The sequence below is a fragment of the Stigmatopora argus genome, chromosome 8, assembly GCF_051989625.1.
Source record: "Stigmatopora argus isolate UIUO_Sarg chromosome 8, RoL_Sarg_1.0, whole genome shotgun sequence".
Classification (NCBI taxonomy): Eukaryota; Metazoa; Chordata; class Actinopteri; order Syngnathiformes; family Syngnathidae; genus Stigmatopora; species Stigmatopora argus.
Genome location: NC_135394.1, coordinates 5469337 through 5496337, shown reverse-complemented (window position 1 = coordinate 5496337; position 27001 = coordinate 5469337). Strand labels below are relative to the sequence as shown.

The window sequence follows — 27001 nt, the reverse complement described above, 5'->3', positions numbered from 1 at the left end:
CACCCAGTGACACTGAGAGATCATCAAGGTGATCAGTAGCAAAAGAATGTTAGTTTCCATCTGCTCAGCCCATTAGACAAAAAAAAACTACTCACACACAAACACATGTTTCCATCATTATTTTTCAGGTCAGTTATATTATCTATACAATGTGTAGCTGGCTTTTAAATTGGCAATGATGACACACTGCTGTCAGGATTTTTAGAATTCTGTGTGATGTATTAAATCTTACACGAACATAACCATAAATTGATGCATGTGTTGTTGTTCATGAAAACCTGAGCATGATCTTTTCCTGGAATTTTGGCAGAGGGGGCTGAGTGCTACATTTGGTGGTGACAGTTTGTTGTTGATGCTTTTTTTTTTTGCTGTATTTTTATATATAACAAAGTTCGCCCAATGGGTATAAAAGCCAAAGCAGGGGGAGGAGATAGTGAGTCTCACTTTGAAGCAGATTTACGGAAGGTGAACAAGAGTAATACAGTATGTTCAGTTTTATGGTGCTGACCTGCGTGCTGTGCATTGGACAAGCTGCAGGACAAAGAGGTAAGAGAACATTTTTACATTGATAATTGGTTGTTATTTTGGGAAATAAATAAGAAAAAAAATCAGTCGCGCATTCAAACGTGAAATTATAGATTCTTGACAAGAGTCAATGGGTGCCTTTATTTAGAAACCAAATTATGATCAGATTGGTCAAAGATTATGTCATGCATTGAAACGTTCACGTTATTAGGAGCAACATTTTACTGGAATCATTGTGACATCAATTTGGAACTTTTGAGAACTGCTTTGCATTTTGCTAAAGCCAGATTCTGACTTAATAATGCCCAAGAAGTGCAATGTAAAATTATACAGTGGGTCTTTATGCTTTGTAACAGCAAAAATAAGACTAGAGATAAGATAATTAATTGCTATCGTTGTTATATGGAATTGGGATTGCATTTTCCTAAAGCAAGACTATATCTAATGCCAATGTGAAAATATACATTCATTCAACCATATATACAGTGGATCTTAATTTTTTTTGGACAGAAAAAATAAGATAAATATTAGCATAGCTAATAGCATTAATAGTACATACTATCTAGTGCACATGTGTCAAAGTGGCGGCCTGGGGGCCAAATCTGGCCCCCTGCATCATTTTGTGTGGCCCCGGAAAGTAAATCATGAATGGCAAATTTCTGTTTTAAGATCAAATTAAAATGAAGAGTATAGATGCATATTAAATTTCCTGATTTTCCCCCTTTTAAATCAATAATTGTAATTTTTTAATCATTTTTTTCCGTGTTTTTAGTTCAAAAATCATTTCGTAAAATCTAAAAATATATTTAAAAAAAGCTAAAATAAACATTGTTTTAGATCTATAAAAAACTGAATATTCAGGGCTTTTAATCCAGTTCTTTTAATCCATTTATTTAAAAAAATCTAAATGTTATATCTAAAATGGTCCGGCCCATGTGAAATCAAGTTGACGTTAAAGCGGCCCGCGAACCAACCCGAGTCTGACACCCCTGATCTAGAGCATGCAGCCAATATACAGTGCTGTCTTTCTGACTGCCTAAGTTAACAACAATTTTGCTGTCAAAACTTCAGGTTAGTTCACGTTAAGGTCTTTGGGTCAGTTGGTCCCGACAGCCAATCATGTTAGGAATTCACACAACATGGCTTGAGCTCGAGCATCCCTTGAAGATAAAAAAAAATCTTCAACTTATTATTACACATAAACTGTGAGGAAAAAAGAGAAAACACAAAAGAAACAAAAAACATCTACTGTACCATAGATGATAACATTTTCCCTTTCAATTCGAATACGACAGCAACGGTTGTGAAATCTTTTGCTCTTTGTAAGATTAAAAAACTTTGGAAAAACCTTTTGTGCCACGTCCTTATCTGCTAAATCGTTCATGCAACTGCCATCGCGGCATTTCTGTCTGCTCTTTAAAATGTAGTCAATGCGTAGGTGGTGGCCCAAGTGAGTCTTGCAGTACTTCTGGAATGTTTTAATACTCGTGTTTGGGAAAACATGTGTGCACCGACAGAAAGAATTCATGTACAGTATGTCAATTACGTGAGTTGTCAAGTTGTCAGCTATCTACTTCATTTGTGTTAATACATATGGGATAAACTATTAGTATGTGGTGATGGTTGTAGATTTTCTCGTTGTTTTATAATATATATGTTCCAACAAGGTGAAATAATTGCTGCTGTTTTTCCCAATTTTAGATGGTGAAATTATTAGTCAAATTAAAATGTCAAACCATGCCCTTTTGGAGATAAAGGAGCTTCTGAAACAAATGGTAAATCTTCCTTACTTTTCAAACTTTTGAATCTTGCCATCAGTCTTTGAATTTAATGAAAATGATACATTTGTGCTGTGTAGATGCTAGAAAAACCCAGATTTTTTTTTGTATTAACGAAGAGAAAAACAACTGAGTATTTGTGGTCTGTGGAAAAACAATAAAATAATAATAATAATAATTTAAAATATATATTTATTGTATGTTCCAGATCAAAGAGATGGTATTTCTCAAAAATACAGTGATGGAGTGTGAAGCCTGTGGTAAGTTGCCATGATGAGTACTTAAATTAACTTGCCATACATTATTTCAAATCATTTTTTAAAGAGTATACAAAGAATATTAATAAAAAGTATTGAATTATGAACTGAAAAATGATAATGTAATTATACCTCCTTATCTTCGTATTGAAACAACTCAAACCCCTGCTATAATTTTATTGTAAATCTGCTTTTGCTGCAGTTCTAACTTTTTTTGTATGTCTAATCTCAATACTTTTTAGAATAAATGTGTAATTTTCAGGGGAAAAATACAGTATAATAAGAATGTTATTTTTTTTATCAATTTGTTTTAGTATGATTTTTTTTAATATGTAAAAGATTCACCTAAATACTTAATATTCTGACTTTATGTTGGATTCAAACCCTTCACCAGGAATGGGAGGGGGGTTACCTCGGCCATCTTGTGTACCCAATCCTTGCTACCCTGGTGTAAAATGCTTGGAGACGCCTCATGGACCAAGTTGTGGACCCTGTCCCGAAGGCATGCAGGGTAATGGGACCCGCTGCACTGATGTGGATGAGGTAAACAGATATGCAATTCAATACATTGCTTTAAAAATCTTAGCTCAAGTGATTCAGGATTTAATCATTTTGACAAGAGATACCACATTTTTCTGATTATACGTTTCACCAGCCAAAGAAAACAAAATGATTAAGAAAAATATAGTATATATAAGGCGCACTGAAGTATTGCATTCATGGGAGGGCAATTTTCTATTTGACCAAAAACCAAGAACAATCATACGGTAAAGTAACAGTTGTAAAATGGAGAACAACTGGCTAAATAGGCATCTGTTAACATAAAGGTTTTTCAGACAACTATATAGCCTAAAAAAACAACATGAGCTTTTGGAGGTCAGAGAGAAAAAAAAAGATGAGAATTCACACTTGAGGATTAGTCGCAGGCCCAGACAAGCTATAAAGTGTGTTTTAGAGTCGGAAAAATACTGTAGGACTACTCAGAAAATTAGAATTTCCTGTCAGATTAGCAGTATTCTTAATTTTCCCAGTTAGGAAATTAGTCATTTGTGTGTAATGGCTCACTAAAATGGTTGGTTTAATGTTATGTTAAATTGCCCAAATAAAACAACTTTGACTTGATATTCAACATTTTCAAGTACTACTAGTATATGTACTGTCATCCTGTCCCACTCCCTTAACTGTTGATGAATATTGCTGATATTGATCAATGAACTGATTCAGAGTATCAGTATTCCTTTTACAGAGTATTGCCAATCACGTTTGAGATTACCACGTCTGTTTGTGCATCTTTTCTCTCGTCTTGAAACGTCTTGTTGAAATGACGCGTGCAGTGTTCTGTGAAACCATGCCACATGGGGGTACGGTGCATCAACACAATCCCGGGGTTCCGCTGTGGTTCTTGTCCCTCAGGATACACTGGACCTCAAATACAAGGCGTTGGCATTGCTTACGCCACTGCCAACAAGCAGGTAAATAGGATTGTCGTTAGTTCTGCTTTGAATCAGGATTTATGGTTATTTTTTATAAATGTAGTATTCAGAGTTGTATGTGTATATGCTTCCCAACTTTTATCTGGGATAGTACCATATTTTCTGCAATATAAGGCGCATCAGGTCTAAGATGCACCTCTAATCAATGGCCTATTTTCAATTTTTTGTTTCATATTATATATATATACATATATATATATATATATATATATATATATATATACATATACATATACATATACATACATATATATATATATATACACACATGTATACATATATATATACACATGTATACACATATATACACATATATACATATATATATACATATATATACATATATATATATATATATATATATATATATATATATATATATATATATTAGCAGTAGTAGTTTTAGTTTGGGGTTGTGTTATACATCCAATAGATGGAGCTGTAGCAGTACTAGTAATAGTAGTATAGTAGTAACAATAATTTCAGTAAAAGCAGTAATAATAGTAGTAATAGTAACATCAGAAGTAGTAGTTGTAGTCATAATAGTACTGGCAGTAGTAGAAGTAGTAGTAGTAGTAGTAGCATTAGTAGTAGTAATAGTAGTAGTAATAGTAGTAGTAATAGTAGTAGTAGTAGTAATAGTAGTGGTAGTAGTAGTCATAGTAGTAGTCATAGTAGCAGTAGTAGTACTAGTGGTGGTGGTAGTAGTAGTAATAGTAATAGTTGCAGTAGTGTTTTTTAGATGTTGCTGTGCTAAAGGGAATTTCATACTATGATTAACCAAACCGAACCTTTTGAGATAGTTGAAGTAGGTATTTTAGTTACGCCTTATAGCGCAGAAAATACGGTAATTTTCTATACATGTGAATCTCCTTAGATGTAAATGCTTGATAAAATGTCATAATTCTGATTTTAAAAGATATGATCAATAATTATTTTTACACTTAGTGAGATTCACCTTTTAAAACTTTCCACAATATTCAAATACATTAAGATTTTTTTTGAAGAGCAGAAATGTAAAATGTTCTAAAAACGATTTTTTTCCTGACAAAGGTGTGCAAGGACATCAATGAGTGTGACAGCCACACAAATGGTGGCTGTGTAGAGAATTCCATATGTATGAACACTCCAGTAAGTACTGATTCTACCAAGCCTAAGTGACCCGAGTCTTAATGTTGTCATCAAGATCCTCAAAATGTACCAAAAAAATGATAAAATCCCCCATGTAGCAAATTATGATGCTTCCATCTGTGGTCAAATTCAACACAAAAATTAAGAACCAAAAGCGCATGCCACAACTGTAAGAGGATAGAAAAGTTAATGTTATTGACAATAACGTGTGAGGTTTCATTTTCCAGGGCTCTTTCAGATGTGGCCCCTGTAAGAAAGGCTTCACAGGTGACCAGCGACGTGGCTGCAAGCCGGAGAGGGCATGCGGGAATGGCCAGCCCAGCCCTTGTCACGCCAGTGCAGAATGCATCATGCATCGAGATGGCAAGATTGAATGTCAAGTCAGTAAATTCAGCTTTCTTCGTCTCCTTTTGACTGAACCCAAACACACAGATGTACATTGTGAATGGGAGGGCTTGCATTTAAACACAGTTAATGCTGAGAAAAACAGCAGAGCCCGTAAAATGTTGGACATGTTTTCAGTGTGGAGTTGGCTGGGCAGGCAACGGGTTCCTGTGTGGGCCTGACATTGACATTGATGGTTTCCCAGATGAGAGATTGGACTGTATTCAGAGAAATTGTGCCAAGGTCAGTGGTCACTTTTACGGTAGACTCACAAATATGTGAAGGAATTACATTTTTCTTCCTCTTCCATTATTTTTTTTCTTTGCAGGACAATTGTCTCACTGTGCCAAATTCTGGTCAAGAGGATGCTGACCATGATGGAATTGGAGATGCCTGCGATGAAGATGCAGATGGAGATGGAATCCCTAATACACAGGTTCAGAAAGTTTTGTCTCAGTCACAGTTCATCGTTTTTGATCATCAGATAAGATGCACAAGTCTCATTAAAAGTGACTAAAATCATCATCCAGTGCAGTGTTTGCCTTAAAATGCTGTGCAACAAAATACAAATGTCTTTTCAAAGCGTGATTTGTGAATTTGTCTCCTAAAGTAAAGCAGTAAAACCTAAATTCCATAGGAATATCACATTTTCAATGATTGGTTGTTTTCATTTCTCTCCAACGGATCTCGTAAAAAAAATCCCTGTGGTTATTTGCAGGACAACTGCGTGTTGGTGCCCAACCTGGACCAAAGAAACCTCGACGAGGACGATTTCGGCGATGCTTGCGACAACTGCCGTGCTGTCAAAAACAACGACCAAAAGGACACCGATGTGGACAAATATGGCGATGAATGCGATGAGGATATTGATGGGGACGGTTAGTACGCGTCAAGTTTAACTGAGTGTGATAGTTATAGAACTATGAAACATCTTTCACATGATATATACATGTGGTTGAATGTATTTATCTCAGGAATTCCCAATTACCTGGATAACTGCAAAACAGTTCCCAATGCTGACCAGAAAGATCGTGATAGAGACAGTGTTGGAGATGCCTGTGATAGCTGTCCTTATGACCCCAACCCAGACCAAGTAAGATAATGTAGTATTTCTTTAGAACATGTGTCAAAGTATCGGCCCGGGGGCCAAATCTGGCCCGCCGCATCATTTTGTGTGGCCCGGGAAAGTTAATCATGAGTGCCGACTTTCTGTTTTAGGATCAAATTAAAATGAAGAGTATAGATGTATATTAAATTTCCTGATTTTCCCCTTTTTAAATCAATTGTAATTTTTTAATCATTTTTTTCTGTGTTTTTAGTTCAAAAATCATTTTGTAAAATCTAAAAATATATTTTAAAAAAGCTACAATAAACATTGTTTTAGATCTATAAAAAAACTGAATATTCAGGGCTTCTAATGCAGTTATTTTAATCCATTTATTTGAAAAAAATCTAAATATTATATCTAAAATGGTCCGGCCCGTGTAAAATCAAGTTGACGTTAAAGCGGCCCGCGAACCAACCCGAGTCTGACACCCTTGATATATGGAATTACATGTTTATTCATTTTTTTCTCGGTCAAAAAGGTTGCCGACCCCTGCTTTAACTAGCGATCCTATCCTTTTCTGTTTAAAACCTAACAGCAACTATTGCTTCCCAGTTAGATGCAGACAACGACCTGATCGGAGACCCTTGCGACACCAACAAAGACAGGTACCATTTGATTGAATGAGACCAACCATGATCCAAATCCTGCCAATCAAAGACTATTTTCCCCAGCGATGGTGACGGTCACCAAGACTCTCGTGACAACTGCCCAGCCGTCATTAACAGCTCCCAACTGGACACCGATAAGGACGGCAAAGGAGATGAGTGCGATGAGGACGACGATAACGATGGCATTCCGGATCTGCTGCCGCCGGGTCCCGATAACTGCCGCTTAATCCCTAACCCTTTACAGGAGGACTCCGACGGTAGGGATTCCCACAGTGAATAAATCCTTCACGTTCACAGCGCTCTCTTTATATCCTTCTAGGCAATGGCGTAGGAAATGTGTGCGAAAGGGATTTTGACAACGACACCATCATCGACACAATCGATGTTTGTCCTGAGAACGCCGAGGTCACACTCACTGACTTCAGGGAGTATCAGACTGTGGTTTTAGACCCAGAGGGTGACGCCCAGATTGACCCCAACTGGGTGGTGCTGGACCAGGTCAGTTTCATTCTATTCACTATTTTGGATGATGACATTATGCTACGGCGGCCCGCTGGCTGAGTGGTTAGCGTCTCGGCTTTACACTTCTGGGGACCTAGGTTCGAATCCAGGTCATTCAACCTGTGTGATGCTTGCATGTTCTCCTCGAGCCTGTGTGGGTTTTCTCCGGGTACTCCGGTTTCCTCCCACATTCCAAAAACATGCACAGTAGGCTGATTGGACACTCTAAATTCCCCCTACGTATGATTGTGTGCATGAATGGTCGCTGGGATAGGCTCCAGCATCCCCTGCGACCCTTTTGAGTATAAAGCGGTTTAGAAAATGAATGAATGAATGAGTGAATAATTATGTTACATTAAAGCGGTAATATGTTATCAACATGGCCAAGATTTACATATATTCACTGAAATAGTCATCCGATTATTTTGCAGGGAAGGGAGATTGTCCAGACAATGAATAGTGATCCTGGATTGGCTGTTGGTAAGATTTAGTTTGGCAATTAAAATGAAAGAGTGGATTTACAGAACATTTTATTTAAGCACGCAAACTATAACAATGCTGTAGTTTATACTCATACATTTATGTGGGATTACGATACACCTATGACTTTAAGGCATGACATTCTTTTCTATAGTCATTTTAAGGACGTTATCTTCCTTCATTACATATATTAAACAATGTCTGAGGCATCTATATATTCAATGAATGGTCACGTGGCACATCTTTCCCCAGGTTACACTGCTTTCAGTGGTGTTGATTTCGAAGGGACGTTTCATGTCAACACAGTGACAGACGATGACTATGCAGGATTTATTTTCGGGTATCAGGACAGCTCCAGTTTTTATGTGGTCATGTGGAAACAGGTGGAGCAGATTTACTGGCGGGCTAACCCATTCAGAGCAGTGGCAGAACCGGGCATCCAACTCAAGGTATGAACCTGCCCACCATTAGCCAAACGTAGGTTTATTTTGTGACGGATAAACATATTATCAAACTATGAGATGCACTAATTCCTTCATCTTCTGTACCACATTGCGGAGCCTATCCCACCCGACTTCGGTCAAAAGGCTGACGACACCCTAGACTGGTCACCAGTCAACCGTAGGGCACACAGAGAGACAAACAACCATTTGCGCTCACAATAATACCACCGCCAGTGGGAATCGAGCCTGCACTTGCCCACACCGAAGTCAGGCGAGTTAACCATTAGCCAATTTTGATTTGAATCTTACTTTAATTCACATTCAATTAAAGGCAGTCAGGCGAATATTTTTTCCATTATAGAGTATCACATTCTACTCTTTTTTGGTAATTGGTAAATCTGGCAACCCGGTTAGCGAGTGGTTAGCGCATCGGGCTCATATTTCTGAGATCTAGGGTTAAATCCCAGGTGGCTTCTGACCTTTCTGTGTGAAGTTTGCATGTTCTTCCCGGGCTTGCGTGGGTTTTCTCCAGGTACGCCAGTTTCTTCTGACGTCTGAAAAACATGTCCATCTCCTTGCGCCCTGCGATTGGCTGGCCATCGATTCAGGGTGTCCCATGCCCTTTCCCTGCAATCAAAATCAATTTTAGGTTCTAACACAGCCGGTCCTCGAGGGTCGCTGTGTGTGCAGGTTTTTGTTCTAACCGATCCAGCACAGACACTTTAAACCAGGGATGGCCAAACCGGTCCTCGAGGGCCGCTGTGGGTGCAGGTTTTTGTTCCAACCGATCCAGCACAGACATTTTGACCAATGAGATTTCTGAAGAAAACAAGAAGCACCTGACTGCAATCCACTGATTGCACTTGTAGGACACCCGATTGGTGAAAAGGTGTCATCTTGATGGGTTGGAATGAAAACCCGCACCCACTGCGGCCCTTTGTGGAATAGTTTGGACACCCCTGCTTTAAACCAGAGATTTCTGCAGAAAACAAGAAGCACCTGACTGCAATCCACTGATTGCACTTATAGGATGCCAGATTGGTTAGAAGGTGTCCTCTCTATGGGTTGGAATGAAAACCTGCACCCACCCCTTTGTGGAATAGTTTGCCCACCCCTGTTCTAACACTATGGGTAAATATTACTGTTTATAGTACTATGCTGCTATCATTTTTTTAATTCCATGGAGAAGTTGGTGACAGAATGGACACATTTTTACATGTTTCTGAATCATCTGCTCGGCCTAATCGACATTACGTCTGTGACTTAAACTCACACAAGTATCATGTGTTGATTTGAGAAGGCAGTAAAGTCAAACACAGGCCCTGGCGAGAACCTGAGGAACGCCTTGTGGCATACCGGCGACACAGGCAATCAGGTGAAACTTCTGTGGAAAGACGCTCGGAATGTTGGCTGGAAGGACAAAACGTCTTATCGGTGGTTCCTCCAGCACCGACCTGCTGATGGATACATCAGGTACAGTTCTCGCAACAGGCAGAACCAGCAACTTTTCACCTTTGTTCTACTTTTTAAAAAAAATCTGGCCTTTTGGATTACAGGGTTCGTTTCTACGAGGGTACACAGATGGTAGCGGACACAGGGGTCATTATAGATGCCACAATGAGGGGAGGTCGACTTGGTGTCTTCTGCTTCTCACAGGAAAACATTATTTGGGCCAACCTGCGATACCGATGCAATGGTGAGCCTGGTCTTGTAATGGTGATTTCTTCCAGGGGTTGGGATCATGACTGTTTATCACGCAAATTTGTCCAACATTTGCCCACAATTTTGACTTGAATGTTACATCACATTACCTGGATCTGGTCGCACACGACGATTAGAAGTTTTCTAAACCTTGTTGGGTTTTTGTCCGTAGTCAGAAAGACTGAAGTTCATTTGAGCTGGTAAACTGAAGTGGCCGCACCTGGACCTCTAGGGGTCTAAACTTGTGGGTGTAAAGGGGATGGTTGTGTGAGGGGAATAGTCTAAAACAAACATAATATGATGTACAGAGCTATAATATAGCGTGGCGCTAGTTCTAGGATTTGAAAGCTTGTGTGGGTTTTCACCGGGTACTACGCTATTGCTCATTTGCTTTATTTTATTATTATTTATTTTGCAGACACCATACCAGAAGACTTCGACAACTATCATGAAAAGCAGGTTCCACTGGTGGCATGAAGAGAACAACCTGTAATCTATGGGAAAATAACCATAAAATACATTCAGCTGATAAAAAAATTATGCAGGAAATCTGACATTTTTGTTTAAGGAGTAATCAACTTTTTTTTTTTTTTTTTAATTATTACCTGGTTTAAGGATGCGGTTGTCACAAACTATGGTAAATGACGTCTTTTGGTATAATTAGAGATGTGTCCCCCCAAAAAATAGAAACTCCATTTATTTCAAAAATGTGTTTTGACAAGTAAGAATTGTATATTAGTTTGCCATACAAAGATGAATAATTCAAGCCTTTTACTTGTTTCTATTTTATGATTACTGCAGAAAAAATGTTTATGTAACAAAATTAAACTATTTTGAAGGCACTCATCTGCTAAATATTTCAATTTACCTGTACTATACTTTGTTCATTTATATTGAATAATGTTTTGTCACAGACTCCACTTTTAATAACTGTTCTGTAGTTTGAAGTATGCAAAACTGCAGTGTTTCAAATCCATTTTGAGAGTCCCTCCCTTTTTTTTTCTTCAACTGTAGGTACATTTCAAACAAGCTAAAAAATGTCAAACTATACTGTTCAGATAAAGCATACTCTTAAAATCGAAAAATAACACTGTCTTCCATAAATATGCACATTTAAACTAAAGATATACCTGCTTGGTGTCATATTTTTCCTGCCTCTCAATACATGCAAACTATAATATTAATATTCCACATTTTTCTGCCACGGCTACTGTAGAATTTAAATGTTATAAATAGTCAAGTGGTTTACATGTTGTGCATGGCAATCCAAATATAATTCTAAAAATGAGGTCAGTTTTTGGCATTTGTTTAGATTATGATTCTAATTCATTCCTCTTTTGCTGGGGCACGATATTAAATTAATCTCAATTATAACTAATCAACAAAAGTCCTCTGAAAATTTGGAATTAATAACTATATGTAAAAATACATTAAATAAAAAAACACAAAAACATATTCAACATGAATTAAGTAATAGGTCTGCAATTAATTCATGTAATTATTAAACCCAGAGACAAAAAAAATTCGAAATGAATGACGAAATTTCCCATTGCAGTCAGAAAGCTGAAAGATCCGCTTTAAATAACAAACATGTACATTTTGTAACTCAACAGCTTTTAGTGGAAATCAAAATTTGACAAGCATGCACATATCAAAATAATCTTTTAGACTTGCATTGGTGAATACAGATTACAAAAAGACAATGTATATACAGCAGGGTGGAATCTCATGCACATCCACGTTTTTGCAGTCAGCGCATTTTGCAAATCAAGACTATGTGCAGAAAAACGTGTCATCCACATTCAATTTAATTGACATTTTTCTTTCAATTTATAAACAAACGGTCACATTAGGAGAATCACATGGCAACAAATAAATACCTACAGATTCTTTACTACGACTTACAGGACAACAGTGATAAAATGCTGTTTGCACTAGAAGCTTTAAGAGGAACTTAAATTGCATTTTTCTGAAGCCTACGCTTTCCAACGAACTGTACAGTTCTTTAGAAAAATGCGTGTAATTAAAGGGACCATTTATTCAGACAAAAACATACAAGCGATAAGGATGAACTGAAGTATACCTTCAAAACATAGAAAGCATTTTCTCTGCGTTCTGAAATAAGCTCAAATGAGGGCATGTTGTGTTATCTAGTCCTGCGGTTCAAGAACAGAGAAGCCAAAATATCGTAAAATCAATATTTGGAGGTGATCTGTCTACCCTGTACTTTACATCCTGTTTTTTTGCCATCATCAGCTTTTCTCCACAAACACCAAATATTGCAAACTTCATACGTGATCTCGCTCTTGAAAAGATTCCGGAGAAATATGACAGTAGCAAACAAATGAGCTTTTGCGAACACATGACAAAGTTAGTTTCCATTCTCTAACTTGAAAATTGTATTAGCTGCCAAGCTTTTCTGTTCCAAATGATGCAGTCCTAAATTCTATCAGGTAGCTGAAGAGCACCTTAAGTGTTGACGAAATAAAAACGAAATACAACCTAGCGTTTTCTTTCAGAAAGCATCTCTTGTAGCAAGATTCAGATATAAAGCGTGCTATTGTGACATCATGAACAGAGTTTTCACTAACTTTGAAGTGAGATTGTAGCACTGTAATCAGGCAGTTTGTGTCTTGGTAATTCTTGATCCAAGATTTTTTTCTTTTCAATTTGCAAATCTTATTTAAACAGATAACCACGACATAAAGATTGAGGTGATTTGGTGTAAGTTTATGTAGAAGGGGCTAAAAGACCTACAAGAATTACATTCGGAGTGACGTTCCTTCACAACACAAGAGCACAAGCTGCACCAAAGTAAGCCCTTTCTATATTTGCATCCCCTAAAGTCTTCACGGATAAAAAACCAACGACAACGGGACGAGCCGAAATATAGTTTACAAAAGAAAAAATAGAGTTCATCTTTTTTTTTTCCACATGAAAATATCTTCCAAGTATACACCTGGTTCGAAACAGTCAGCATTCAAATCAGGCAAATAAGTCCTTGCTCAAAAGCTAGGAAGTCACAAATAAAGTGCGAAGCAACTAGAGGACGAAACATTGAAGATTAGACATCACATGGCCCTAACAGGAAAGGCAACAATACAGAATAAGGAAACAAGTCAAAACAACAATCGTATCGGATGTCACTTGAGCATAGATAAGAGCCGAAAAGTGATAGTGTACATGGTTATACACATCTACTTATTATGTATCAGGTCATGCGGCCTACGGGGACGCAGAAGCTTCAGGTCCACGAACGCGAAACAATCAGTCAGTGCACATGCCAAACTGCCATCCCCTTTAGACACAGTCCCGTGTGCATTTCTTCGCCGAGTCTGCAGCGCTCAAAGGTCGGACACATTTTTCTTAGGCAAAAAGGTGCTCCTATGCGGTAAAATGCTACAGCAGGAAGCGAAAGATCAAAACAGAAGGATGGATGCGTTTGGGAAGCAGGGTACTGCCAAACTTAGTACATTCATTTATGAGTCATGAAGTAGCGGAATAGACTTGGAGGTCACTGAACAGGGGGGATAGAATTATAACTGCCGCACAAGAGAAACCTTACATGCATCCCTCGAGATTTTACGACAGCACCTAGCTATCAAGACCATCGTGAGGTTTAAACTGTCAGATTTTTCATGCATTTTGTTTCTGCTATAGTGTATATGTACAAGGTACAGTAAGGATTATTGAGCATTACAGACACAAAGGACGGAGACGTTCTAAAGGCTGTCGTTGATTGACAACGGCAAAGAACATTTGCCTAAAAAAAAAGAAAAAAAGAAAAATCCAGCTCAGGTTGTCTTTACATGATCTGGGCTTTGTTTTTGTTTAGTTTTTTTTTTTAAAATTCATTTGTACTATTTTGCCAAGCAATGATTGCATCAAACGGAAAATGTCCAAAGTTTAGGAAAAAATGTATTCCATTAAAACTATGCTGCATAAACATCTGCTTTAGCAATTGCATCTCGCCAAAGCAGTTTTTATGTGCTTAAACACTCTCGATCGGATTTGGAATGCTAAAAGGACTAGTAGCAATGCACAACTCAAGTAACATCATGAAAAGTCGATGGCTTCCAAAGCACTTGAAGAACATATCACAATGTTAGAGCTCAATCAATAGGATTTATGAGATCAAACAACTTTCTAGTAAATTATGCCAGACTGCATGTAGCAACCCCGAGCTGGATTTTTCCCTTGAAACCCCTTGTTTTAGTCTCGCTTGCATAGGAACCACATGCCTGTTTGCAGAACAGCAGACCCATGCTTAAACAGTAAGAAGACTGCAGTGACTCCCATGTGATGATGGAGCCAGGACACGATCCCAAGAGTTGAGTAATAAGCACAAATGATCAGCATGTCAGTACACAAATGCGAGAATATACAAAACAAGATCACACTGCGCGGGAAAACAACTCTCAGGGAAACTCTGACAAAAGGCCACCATGGGTCATTTTTTTTAAAGCTCCATCTGAATGTAGAGCGGGCTGATGTTACTGTCGCTGGATAAACTCTTTGTAAACATTAATTGGAATATCTGTAAACAGCTCTTGATTCAACCATATCCCTGATTGTTTATTGACCATTCTTGTTGGTTACAACATGAAATGGAGATCAGTCAGGTGAAAAATGGCCCATTATACTGTACATCTAAATGTGCTAAATGTTTCTAAGAAAGACCATGAAATTCAGATCTTGCAGTTTCCTATGCGAAGAAACTCTCAATAGAGGTAATATGATATAAATGTTTGCTAGGAATTGCACATTGGTAAGAAAATGCCCATCGGCATGCGCAGTCTGCCTCGTGTGGTAAAGTTGAACAGTGTTTTTTGTTAGAGCTTCCCTATCAAGGAGCAAAAAGCCTCCCCATATTTGCACTCCTTCTCGTTACCCACTTTTTTGCCATCCACTTAATAAAACATCAATAATGTGTCTATAAAGTGTACCGTTACAAAATACAGTACATTGATTTGTCCGACTTTACACAACGTAATCACAAAAAGCACTGAACAAAACATATGCCTCTGTCAGATAGGATCAAATGTTACAAGAAATTACGAAAATATGTTATAACATTAGACAATTAACAGTAGAATACTCATGTAAGGCAAAATCAGGTGATTTTCACAGTGACGACTTCAAAAAGATTTAAGTTTACCGAGTTTGCCGGTTTAAAAACAGACAGCTTCCTTCCCTGAAAGACCAGTCTGTTGGCTTTTCGTTTTCAAAAAAAGGTTAATTATGCTTTCCAGTTAAGTGGTTTATACCTGATCTTTAGAAAAACAACCCTGCTTTTGGAGACTGTGTTTTTTCGGCACAAGGTAGGATGAATTGACCGTCACTTCTGGGCTACAGCAACAAATATGGCACATCGAACACTGAAAAGCAACTATGGGGAGGTTTTGCACTCCTTCATTAAACAAGTAGCTTAAACATAAATACATCGGACACACGCATACAATTGAAATATATTAAAAATTCATGAATTAACAAATGAGACCAGTGCATTGTTATACACTATGCCTACCGAGAGCATTTGGGAAACTGAATGACTAAATACAAAAATAAATAAAAACAAAACATCATTACAAACAGCATCAAAACACAGTGCATGATTTAAAAAAAAAGAAACATTTGGTTGTCAAAAATAAAGCTTTGAGAGTGATAGCTGTTGGATACCTGACCAAGTTGACGCAGGTAAGAAAACCAACAGATCGTTTTTTTTTCCTTTTAACATGGCCAGTATAATACGAATGGTTTAGTTCAAAGTCTCTGCAGCTTCCTGCTACAAGCAAATAGAAACAACAACCAAAAATATTCAAGTGAATATGAAAAAAAATGTGCGTTTTTGGAATACATGTGGCATTTAATGGTACACTGTAAACACAGCCGTGCTAGCAAAAGCGCTGAGCGACCAATCTCTCTTAAAAGGAACAGCGAGGCCATTCGCCTGAAGCCACACGACGTCCTTTTCCCTGCAGTCTTTTGGTGGCGCATCATTGTGTCAAAGGGCTTTTTTTCGGGTCGTGGTCGGACCGCTGGATGGCCATGCAACAAGGGAGAGGGTTCAACCCTGCCCGCCCTTTGTCTCTCCTTCTCCATTCAAAAGTTAGAGTTTCAATTTATGTGTTGCTCACCGCCAAGTCAGTCAGTGTGTCGCGTCACAGCCTGTCCATCCTGAATGTGTCCTCAGTGGCGGAGTCAGCAAGCACCATGTCGGGGTCATTGAGCATGTGCAGCCCATCCAGGGTGAGGGGGTCGATCTTTAGCTCGTCCAGGGGAAACTGAGAATCCGCATCAAAGCTGACGTCGCCAACACCTGCCAGTGAATTGGTGAGCTCTTTGGAGAGGCTGGGCGGAGACTCGCCCGTGACTGGAGAAGGTTTGGGCATGGTGTAAACTTGTGATCGACCGATAGAAGCACTAGGTAGTAATTAGAGGAGGCCTATAGCTAATATTTGGAGCCCATATTTATTTGCAGTAAGTGCAAAAACTGGTGAAAAAATGTTTAGTAATGCAAGCCCTGAACTTCATAGAACTTTATTAAATCCCAAATAGGATCTATTCTACCTCTAAATTTATTAAGAAATATATTGAGGATTCTTACAACTTATGTTGATGTCTGTTATTGAACATACAATTCAACTTTATTTGTATGGCGGTAACGTAAAATAGGGTTACATTTGCGTCGGTGCTGGTGTCCCTGTGTGTTTATTCCCATTAAAGTCCACAAATTGACGAATAGCAGTCGCTTTAAAAAGAAACTAAATGACAGCTAAGAATATTTTACATACATAAAGGTTTCTGCAGTAACGATTAAACAATAGGAATGATAATATTTTGTTTTAAACATGTTATATTTTAAAATGTACAAATTGTTTGTTTTTGAAATTCAAATTGTTGTAACAGCATCTCCTTGGAAGTTGTGGCAAAATAGCCCTGATAAAAACGAATTAATAAGGGTAGTTGGTTTAACTCACTCCGTTAATGGTTGAAGGAATTTCAATATACTGTCAGGACATATTCTTGCTATAATTGTATTGACACTCAATGAATTCACAAGAATGTCTGTCAAATCCTAAAAATGTACAATGTAATTTAAACCTAGTAAATTGTGCATCCTATTTAGTGATACTGTATGTATCAAAATTGCAACTTTTTTTCTGGCTCAAAGCATCTGAAATCTTGGTAGATATAATTGTATTCAAATCCTTGTTTTTAAAGAATACTCTATTCCACTTTCCCACATTTTTAGCCAGACCAGACAGATAGTAACTGATTGCGCATAAACAAAGAAATCAGAACTCCTTAAAAGATAAGGGTTGCACAACACTGCCACAGTCAGACAAAAACACAAATTACCTGTTAGGATTATGTTGGGAATGTTGCCATGGCTACTGTAGCCAAGTTGCTGAGAGTCTTGTAGGCTGCTGCTAAGACCCATCATTGCAGCTTGAGTGTAGTTGAGAGTGGAGCACTGCGTGTATAGGTTGGTTGAACTTATGGGGTTCTCAATCATGTTGAACTGCTCCAACTATAAAATAGAGAAATTGAGTAAATGTAGAGGTCCAGTGAAATAACTACAAGAACTGCTGGTGACCACTGCTGTGGACGGAGGGCACCAAAAAAATCACCTGATGAGAAAGAGCATTGGTCTGCCTTGATGCCACCTGCTGATCATAGAAGGAGTCGCCAAATATGCTGCCCACCACAGGAATGTGCTGTCACAAAACACAGGAGCCACATGATTCAGAAAGCAAATTAAGAAAAGCACATTAAAAAAGTAATATTAGTCCACTGTACGGTGATTCGGGCCTAAAAAGTAGGCAGCACAAGCAACAGAAAAGCAAGCAAAAGGTGAGTTCACTCAGAATCATAGCACGGAGCAGTGAGAAAAGCGGATGATGCTCATGGGGCCTGTCTGTGTTTATTTTTCCAAAAGAACACAAGTGAGAAATGAAATGAACAGGTAGTGCCATGTAATGTCTTTGCGAGGATTAAGATTTAAAATTTTTACAGGCTGAAAGCATGTCAAGAAGAATACTGAGTCTTTTGATGAGAGTCACAAGTGAGTTGTAATTCATTTGGTCCAGCAAGTTCCAAGTCTTTCCTCTTGGGGGCAAATGGAGTCAAGTCAAGTCACAAGTTCTCAAGTCGAGTTGTATCAAAGACACAAGGTTGTCGAGTCAGAAAATCTTCTGTGGCACAGTCTCATAGTGGTCGTCTCATACTGAGATCAATGATTTAATCTAAGGCACTGGCCTTCCTGTCTGGAATTTGCCAGTGTTGGTTTTCTCTGGGTACTCCGGTTTCTTCCCACATACCAAAAACATCCATTCACATGATTGTGAATGCACCTTTTTCTACATGTGCCATGGAATTGGGAGGCACTCACTCCAGAGTGTGACCCGCTGCCTGCTAGTTTGCTGGGATAGATATGCTCCAGCACCCCCACGACCCTCATGAAGACAAGCATTACGAAAGATGCACGAATAACTCCTTTGCACTGTTAATGGTGTGACGTTGAAGACTCGTACTACAAAGAGACCACTTTGAAGGGAGTCGATTAATTGGCCGCTTCTGTAGTATTCTTCAGGTGCAAAGCATGAACAAGGTAAGTTTTTCATTTGGCAAGCCCCAGAATTTACTGCTCTAGGAACCACTTTTGTTTCTTTTACGTGCCCCTTATTCACCTTCACCAAGTTGTACCTATTTTCTCTATGTGGATGCCACCACAAAGTAACAAACTGGCCTAATAAAGGCAAAAAGCAATCGTGTGTGTGTGTGTGTGTGTGCATATGCACATGACCTTTGGAGAGAGGCGGGCTACATAGTGAACTGATTTCTTGGCACATTAACCTAAAATGCTTCTTTTTTTTTAAAGCGGGAGGAAACTGGAATACGCGAAGATAACCTATACAGGTACAGGGAGGATTTGTAATAAAAAAAAAGGTTGGAGCCTTAATTAGAGCCCACCAGCCCTGCGTTTGTGTAAAATTTATTATTATTATTTATTTAAAATTAAGCTCCCTAAGATTATCTAGTAATGACAAAATCATTTCCTTTATTTTTAGCTTTGCTGTGGAAGGAGAAATTATAAAAACATAGGCAACATCCCTAATCCTTGTGCCAAATGTTTTATGGAAAATATGAGGGCTTTCTGCCAAAAGAGATGGAGATGGTTAGATGTTAAAAGCAGATGTAATGGAGAATTGGGCTCCAACTCGGTGCTAAAATAATGTTTCCATGAGTTACAAATGACATGGGGGCAACAATTAACCGCTGTTGAGGAAGTCTATAGATGGGAATCTCAATCAGAAAAATGGCTGTGGTGTCGTGAACAGTGAACACCGATAATTGTGATGAGGAAATGAGTTAATTACACCAATGTTGATGCGAAAGAATGAAAAGCAGTGTATAAGCTTTGCCCCCAGGAAAAAAGCCCTTCTCCAAAAAGCAGCTGGCTTGGTGGGTGGGCTCTTACTTGAGGAGAACCGCCAGGGGAGAAGCCTTGATTGGAGACTGGGGAGGTTGGAGACTGAGTGGCTGGTGAGCCAGTCTGATTGCGATACTGTTGGAGGGAAGAGGGTTAGCGTGTACTAAGAGCTATGCCAATCGCACACAATCTCAAAGGACGGGAATGTGAGGTGGCTCCAGATATGGCTCGACTCATTGCACTATGTATAACGGAAAGCTGATCCCCACTTCATTGGCAGTCCTTACAAATGTGATTGTCCAATAAAACCCCTCTTCATTTCATGTAGGAAATGTTGCACTTGGAAGAACATTAAATGGAGTATGGTTGTTCTATTCTAAATGAGTTCGGTTTTCTTGCCATCTTACCGAGCTAATGCTGGCTGAGGTCTGGCTGTCCGAGGAGGGGCTGTTGGCAGTAGCGGGGACTGTACCAGTGGATGGTGGAGTGGGCAAGGTGATGAGCTGGATACCCTGGGGCGGTTGCTTCTGCAGGTCGATGAGCAGCTGAGCTTGGGCCTGAGCACTCAGATGGTTGAAGAGAGGGAACTGAGAAAGCTGTTGCTCTAGGCTTTGCTGTTCTGTTGGAAATATCTATAGGAAAACCACAGGTAGCAGACGTCATTCAGTTTTTTTTAAATAAACAAGATGACTTTGAAGTTGGATTGGGAATCTCTCGCCACCTTTTGACTTGATTAGGATTCATTTATGACTCCTTTATCATTGTACATTTTACAATGTCAAGAGATTTTAACACTAATTAAGGATGCACCTCAATACTAGTATTCTTTCATGCTCTTTTACAATAGATTCATAATTTCCTTCATTTTTAAACAAACATTCTGCTAGCATGATGACATAATTGTCAAAAACATTTTTGATAAAACAAGAAAAACACAAATTCAATCACCATACCATGACCTGGATAACCGAGAATATACACAGAAAAAAAAGATACAATACAATAGTATATGTGATAAGTTAAAAAAAACTACTGGTGCATACCAATTGCATCAATGCTTTAAAACGAAGCACAAAAAATACACTGGAGGGAAAGGAAAGGTGACTAAGGAGTTTTCAGTCCTTCCTTACGGAATTCCGTTGATACAACGGAAAACTTTAATCCATATGTATGGCCGCCTAAACACACTGTTAGAGCTCTAAACATCAACATGCATTATTTTTAGCCCTTCCCCTCACCCACCTGGCCGCATTACCAGCACCCCTGCTCCCAACCCTGGCCTATAATAAAAATCTTGTAACAAGTCTAGCAGGGAAAGTTTCTCAATGCTTAATGTCACATGCAAAATGTTATCATTTGAATGTTTTACATTTTGTCAACTTAGTGAACCCAATACAAAATACAGCATTAAAAATATGAATGGGGAAAAAAATTCAGGTTAAATTGAAAATTCACTAACCAGTCTAACATTACCTGTGTGATGTTAACAGGTGATGAGATGGTGGGTGACAATTGCTGTGTAGACGTCTGAAGACGGATGTCAGTGGTTAGGGTAAGTGGCATCACGGGTGGCTGGCGTCTCTGTTCTGTGACAGTCATGGTGGGCTGGGACGAAGTAGCGATCCCTTGGGGGGAAAAACAATTTAAAGTGAGGTTTAAGAGTACAGCAAACAGCTCAAGAGCAATAAATTCCGACAATATCTACGATGTGCTAACTGCTCCTGAGTAAAATCCAGTAAAACATCCACATAAACTGCTATCGATCTTTTGAGAAATTATATACAAATCAAAGTACATGAGGAACAAATAAAGTCAAATGCTTACACGTTGAATTTGTATCTTTGTGTTTAAGACAATTCAAGAACTAAAAAAGGGATTATAATTAAAATTGCCATATATGTTTATAATACTGAATGGAAGAGGTGATTAAATTTTGGGGTATAATTGAGATCAAAAGTTGCAAGGCCCATTTGAATTGGGCTGTTTAGTTCTGATTTTTGAGTGCGCCTTTACTATCATCTTTATATACCAATGTATATTTAATTATTTATTTATTTTTGTTGTTGTTGTTGGCAGTTCCTCATTGTAGAATGCATTTAATACCGTGGCTGGCTGCACTGATGCCTAGATGGGTGAGGTTGGTCGTCAGGCTGCCTGTGCTGTTGGACGAGCTGAGGGATGGGAAGGCAACTGTGTCTTCAGGGTCCAGTGGGGTGGAGAGGGGGGGAGGGAACTGGATGTTGGTGAGATCAGGCAAAGAGCCGCCTGTGTTATGTGCAGCCGGCAGCACCACTGTGTTTGGTTCCTGGTCTGGGGATGGAAAAATGCTACAAAAACATTTTAATCAGTTATGAGAATGAGTGGACAATCTTTAAGAAGATCATGTAATGTACGATAGAAACTCACTTGATTCCTGGCACATCACATGTGTTGTGGTTTGGCGAATCCCCCTGGATGAAGAGACAAACCTCAACTTCCAATTTAAAGCTTTGTATAAAAGAACTTACACAACGCATAGCATGAAGCATGCTGCCCTTTCCTTTACCATCAGTACCTTCTCGTCATCCCATAGCTGTTCCTGTGCATCGTTGTCTGCGTTTGTCTCCAAGCTCTCTGTCCCAGGCACTGTTAGCAGTAGTATTAATTAGCAAAACAGCCAGACATAGATACTTGCTATGACAAAACGCATAATGAGTCACATCAGGGCAAGAAATGAGTCATCAATATCAAAGACAGTCGAGCAGAATACAGTGCTGTGCTCATGATTCTGGGGGAGACTAAAAATAGCAAGGTGACCACCAGGCAGACTGGCTGCGTGCCAAGCAATTAAGGTTTCACTATATCAGGGCTTCACACACAATCCCTGGAAGATCTGTGAATTATTGATCTGCCTCACTTGATCACCTTGAGTCAGCTCCATTCAGAGATTCCGCTCCGCTGGAGGCAGCGAAATACAGAAGCATGCTGAAGCAGCAAACTATATCTTTACAGCTACCAATATATAAATATTTGAAAAATGCTCAAGACCTGTTCCCTTAGCGTACAACATGAAGCTGTATAACATTTGGCATGTCTGAGAAGAGCCGCAATGAATGGATAAATGTAGTTTTGTGTTTTCCAACTACAGACTCGTTTACCTCGTTTAGGCTGAAGCTCCTGAGATCCGCCTGCAAACACCTCTTGGGGTTTTGGATTCATAGTGCTCTGGTGTAAGGCAGAGTCTGAATTTGTCCTGTATGAGAAATAAACTTTCGTTTTTGGCTTCAAAATCTCTAATAGAGCAAGTGTACTTAAAAGATCCCACTAATGAAAAGAATTGTTCAGTTAAAAATTTACTGTATAAAGGAGGTAGCTTACCTTCTCCAGCTTGTGTCTGGTGGCGGGGAGAGGTAAACTGAGCTGTAAGGGCAGCTGTCGATGTGAATCGAGTTACGGCTAATAAAGGAGAAGGAATGAAAAATTGTCCAGAGTTTAATTGTATACCTCTCGGGTCATTAGATGAAAGAGACCCAATCAACGACAGAATTCCGTGATTGTTCGCTTCAAAAGCAAATAAAAAGGCATAATTTATGCTAATGCTAAGTACCAACCTACAAAAACAACTTTATATGCCAAAATGTGTACATTTGTACAATAAATATCTTCAATCCTTGTTTGTTTGTTTATATATTTAAGTTGCATGTAACAAATGGCAGAATAAGGAAAATAATGTGGTGTCACACAGTCATCAATTTAAAACCTGCCGTTTTTTTAATGTATTTAGACTTTGGAAGTAATTGCAATCAAATAATAACCAAAATAAATGACAGATTTTCGGCGGGTAACACATTCATTTTGATATATCTTATGCATGAAACAGTTAAGGAAAGTAAATAATTTGGTGCATGTTCCTCCTAAATAAAGGATATTTGGCGTCCATGTTTGTCAACCGAAAGAGGTCGGCGGTGGGGAGACGTGATGCGATTTCGGTCACGGTAAACACGATCCACCAAACCATGGTGCCTGGTTGTGCGACTGGTGTCCAACACAGAATTCTATAATGAAAATACTCACAGGTCATTGAAAGCAACAATACAGCCTCTCACACAACAATGTATGTCAATGTACCAGAAAGGTCTCAGGATTAATGGTGCAAATGTGTTCATTTCAAAATGAGTCAAGCCATGGGGGCCAAACGGAAGCTTGAGTTTGCAAATGTATCTTAGAATGAAAAGCCATGACAAGCAATGATATACTACAAATTTCAAAAATTGAATTTGGCTGTATCAAAGGGTATTAATTGGTTCATTCCAATAAAAGACTGGGTTGGATTTTGTTATCTTAAAACCAATTAAATACCATCCATTATTTTTCCCAAAGGTTTCTCATGACAAAAACAAACCACCCGAGAAAGGCTAAGGGCTCACCTGAAAAGGCAGGTCAATGTTGCCATTTCCAATCTGATTGACATTGGGCAGTGAGCCTCCATAGTATTGTCCACGATTCTGCCCTAGTTGCAAATACTGGGTCTTCTGTAACTGCAACTGTGCAAAGTAAAATTGCATGACAGCATGAGTGCATGGTGGGTCTGACTGTAGAAAAACATGCAAAAAAATGATAGATGCCTCCCAGTTCCAATAGATTAACTGACAGGTGGACTGATGACACAAGGGCATATGGGGATGGTAAGTGGGAAGAATTTCAGACAAAACCCTCTGTAGTAAATGAATATGACTTGCCTGACAACTGGAAATATGCTATGAATTAATATGAAAAAAACATGTTTCCTTATATACTGTATCAATAAACTCATTCAAGTTTACACAAACAAGGATTGTGACCTTTCTGACCAGTCAACATGAATATAATATGTGCTAATGGAATGAAATGTACAGATGGAAACAGAGACCAATCACCTGTTGTTTTAACAATATTTCTCGAGATATTTATAATTAGGCAACCTATATTTTAAGCCAGGTGGCCCGGCGACTGAGTAGTTAGCACATCGGCTTCACAGTTCTGGGGTCCTGGGTTTGAATCCAGGTCGGTCCACCTGTGTGGAGTTTGCATGTTCTCCCCGGGCCTGCATGGTTTTTCTCCGGGTACTCCAGTTTCCGCCCACATTCCAAAGACATGCATGATACGCTGATTGGACACTGAATTTCCCCTAGGTATGCACGTGAGCGTGAATGGTTGTTTGTCTCCTCGTGCCCTGCGATTGGCTGCTCACCAATTCAGGGTGTCCCCTGCCTCGTGCCCGAAGTCAGCTGGGATGGGCTCCAGCACCCCCCATGACCCTTGTGAGGATAAAGCTGTTCAGAAAATGAATGAATATTTTAAGCCAATTTCCAGAGTTGAAATCTCATCGGGTGAAAAGCATAAAATTGTATATTGTGGTGTTCTTTTGCACATAATTCACCTGCAATATCCTACTAATTAAGTCTTCAGGTATCATTTTTTTGATTGACAACGATTAATAAAATACAGAAATAGAGAGAATTTGATTTCAAATAACACCGTGTGGATTTGGATTTTCCCCAAAAATAAAATACAGATAAAAACTACCATGAATTGAAAGTGCTATAAATGTGTAGTTATTAAAAATATTGACTTAAATCGCTTTGGATGATAACAACAACACTTGCAGTGACAGCTCACCTGCTGGAAGCACAACGTGGCTACCCAACTTAAATAATTATTAACCATAAAAGAGATTATTTAATAAGAACATTTAATGCGCGCTGCGCTAGCGTGCTAATGTAGCTGGTAGAGGACGAGATCAAAACAAACCACAGCTGGAGAAGGCGACTAACATTGACGTTAAAACAAGCTCATCTTGCAAACAAAAGCATTTCAGAGTTCTCCATCAATACCGACAGTTTATCGCCAATGAATCGTCTGCCTTGTCAGGTCGTGATTTACAAGCCATACGATTCATTTGCTAATTAATGTCACTGTCAGCGTTGCCAGTTGTCATCAAGCAGCTAGAGGACAGGTGCACATTCATTCTAAGCTTCAATGCACCTAACATGGATATGTCGTTGTATTATTATTAGTCCTTAACTTGCACATTTACTGTTACAACTGTCATTAAAAACAATTGCAAGGTTGCTGCCTCAGACGCATCCACTTCGCCTTTTAGCGCACAAACGTTCCCATTTCTTTTCGCAGCATTCGCTAGCTGCCAAACAGCGTTGCAAAAAATAGACGAAAAACGGTTTTATTCGCTTCTTACCCGTGCAGCTCTGGTGATGTTCAAGTCTTTCATGACTTCTTCAAATGCCGCAGTTTCTTCCGCCTGTTTCTGGTTATGCAAAGCAATTTTTTCGCTAAATTTGCGAGGATTGTTAGAGGACGCCATCTTTCCCTCTTCTCTGAATGGAATGTTACGTTACGCACCACGTTGGGGCCTTCTCCTGTCGTCATTACGCACAGACGGCGTCTCCGAAAGCGGGGAGGTGGGGCAGGGTCGCCCGATGCATCAACGCCGACCCTTTCGTGGTCAATATGACCACATTTTCACCTTTTTGCTTATGGCAGAGGTGTCCAAACTTTGCCCAAAATGAATGTGGCTCTTTGCATCTTATCATATTTTGTATATACTGTGGCTCTTTGCCTCATTTCTCTTATTTTTATTCTCTCTTAAAACACACTCAAATTCATCAGGGCCCATTAAAAAACAAATAATAAATTATATTTGTAAAATAGCTCCAGCTTGAGTGGTTAGTGCATCGGCCTCACAGCTCGGGGGTCCTGGGTTAAAATCCAGGTTGATCTACCTGTGTGGAGTTTGCATGTTCTCCCTGGGCCTGCGTGGGTTTTCTCCAGGTACTTCGGTTTCCTCCCACATTCCAAAAAACATGCATGGTAGGCTGATTGAACTTTAAATTGCCCCTACGTATGGGTGTGAGAGTGAATGGTTGTCCGTCTCCTTGTGCCCTGCGATCGGCTGGCCACCAATCCAGGGTGTTGTCCCCCACCTGTGGCCCGAAGTCAGACGGGATAGGCTCCAGCATCCCCCGCGACCCTAGTGAGGATAAAGCGGTTGTGGCTCTTTCACTCTATCAGTGTAAAATGTTGGCTCTTTGGATCCAACTTATTTATTCACCACCCCTGCCCTAGTCAAACAGGATTGGACGTCGATCGTCGTCAATGGCACAACCCTAAACCCATATAT

At 39.1% G+C, this 27001-nt stretch overlaps 2 protein-coding genes across 7 annotated transcripts; one reads left to right on the top strand and one right to left on the bottom strand.

The window, feature by feature from the left end:
- The first annotated feature begins 328 nt into the window (after window positions 1-328).
- comp (cartilage oligomeric matrix protein) lies at window positions 329-11532 on the top strand. The gene is made up of 19 exons (XM_077606781.1): window positions 329-546; window positions 2227-2300; window positions 2512-2563; window positions 2955-3103; window positions 3895-4032; window positions 5107-5184; window positions 5412-5564; window positions 5707-5811; window positions 5897-6004; window positions 6287-6446; window positions 6543-6661; window positions 7229-7281; window positions 7348-7541; window positions 7604-7782; window positions 8217-8265; window positions 8518-8714; window positions 10009-10181; window positions 10265-10404; window positions 10828-11532. Exons 1-19 carry the CDS (start codon window positions 486-488, stop codon window positions 10884-10886), a joined length of 2241 nt encoding a protein of 746 aa, XP_077462907.1. The 5' UTR covers window positions 329-485; the 3' UTR covers window positions 10887-11532.
- crtc1b (CREB regulated transcription coactivator 1b) lies at window positions 2988-26321 on the bottom strand. 6 transcript variants are annotated; one of them, XR_013301255.1, is made up of 15 exons: window positions 26060-26209; window positions 24252-24368; window positions 23754-23879; window positions 23203-23264; window positions 22983-23077; window positions 22391-22470; window positions 22252-22295; window positions 21949-22172; window positions 21319-21470; window positions 20253-20477; window positions 19894-19980; window positions 18044-18130; window positions 17772-17943; window positions 9188-9335; window positions 2988-3089 (listed from the first exon to the last, which is right to left on the bottom strand). XR_013301255.1 is itself a non-coding variant. In XM_077606784.1 (15 exons), the coding sequence occupies exons 1-15, from the start codon at window positions 26248-26250 to the stop codon at window positions 16571-16573; spliced, it is 1779 nt and encodes a 592-aa protein (XP_077462910.1). In that variant the 5' UTR covers window positions 26251-26321; the 3' UTR covers window positions 12200-16570. The 6 variants fall into 6 exon arrangements, 5 of the variants coding, with proteins under 5 accessions (XP_077462912.1, XP_077462910.1, XP_077462908.1 ...); XM_077606784.1 differs by lacking the exons at window positions 2988-3089; window positions 9188-9335 and adding exons at window positions 12200-16782; window positions 26224-26321 and having other exon boundaries at window positions 26060-26128; XM_077606786.1 differs by lacking the exon at window positions 2988-3089 and having other exon boundaries at window positions 9046-9335.
- Between the last annotated feature and the right edge of the window lie 680 nt (window positions 26322-27001).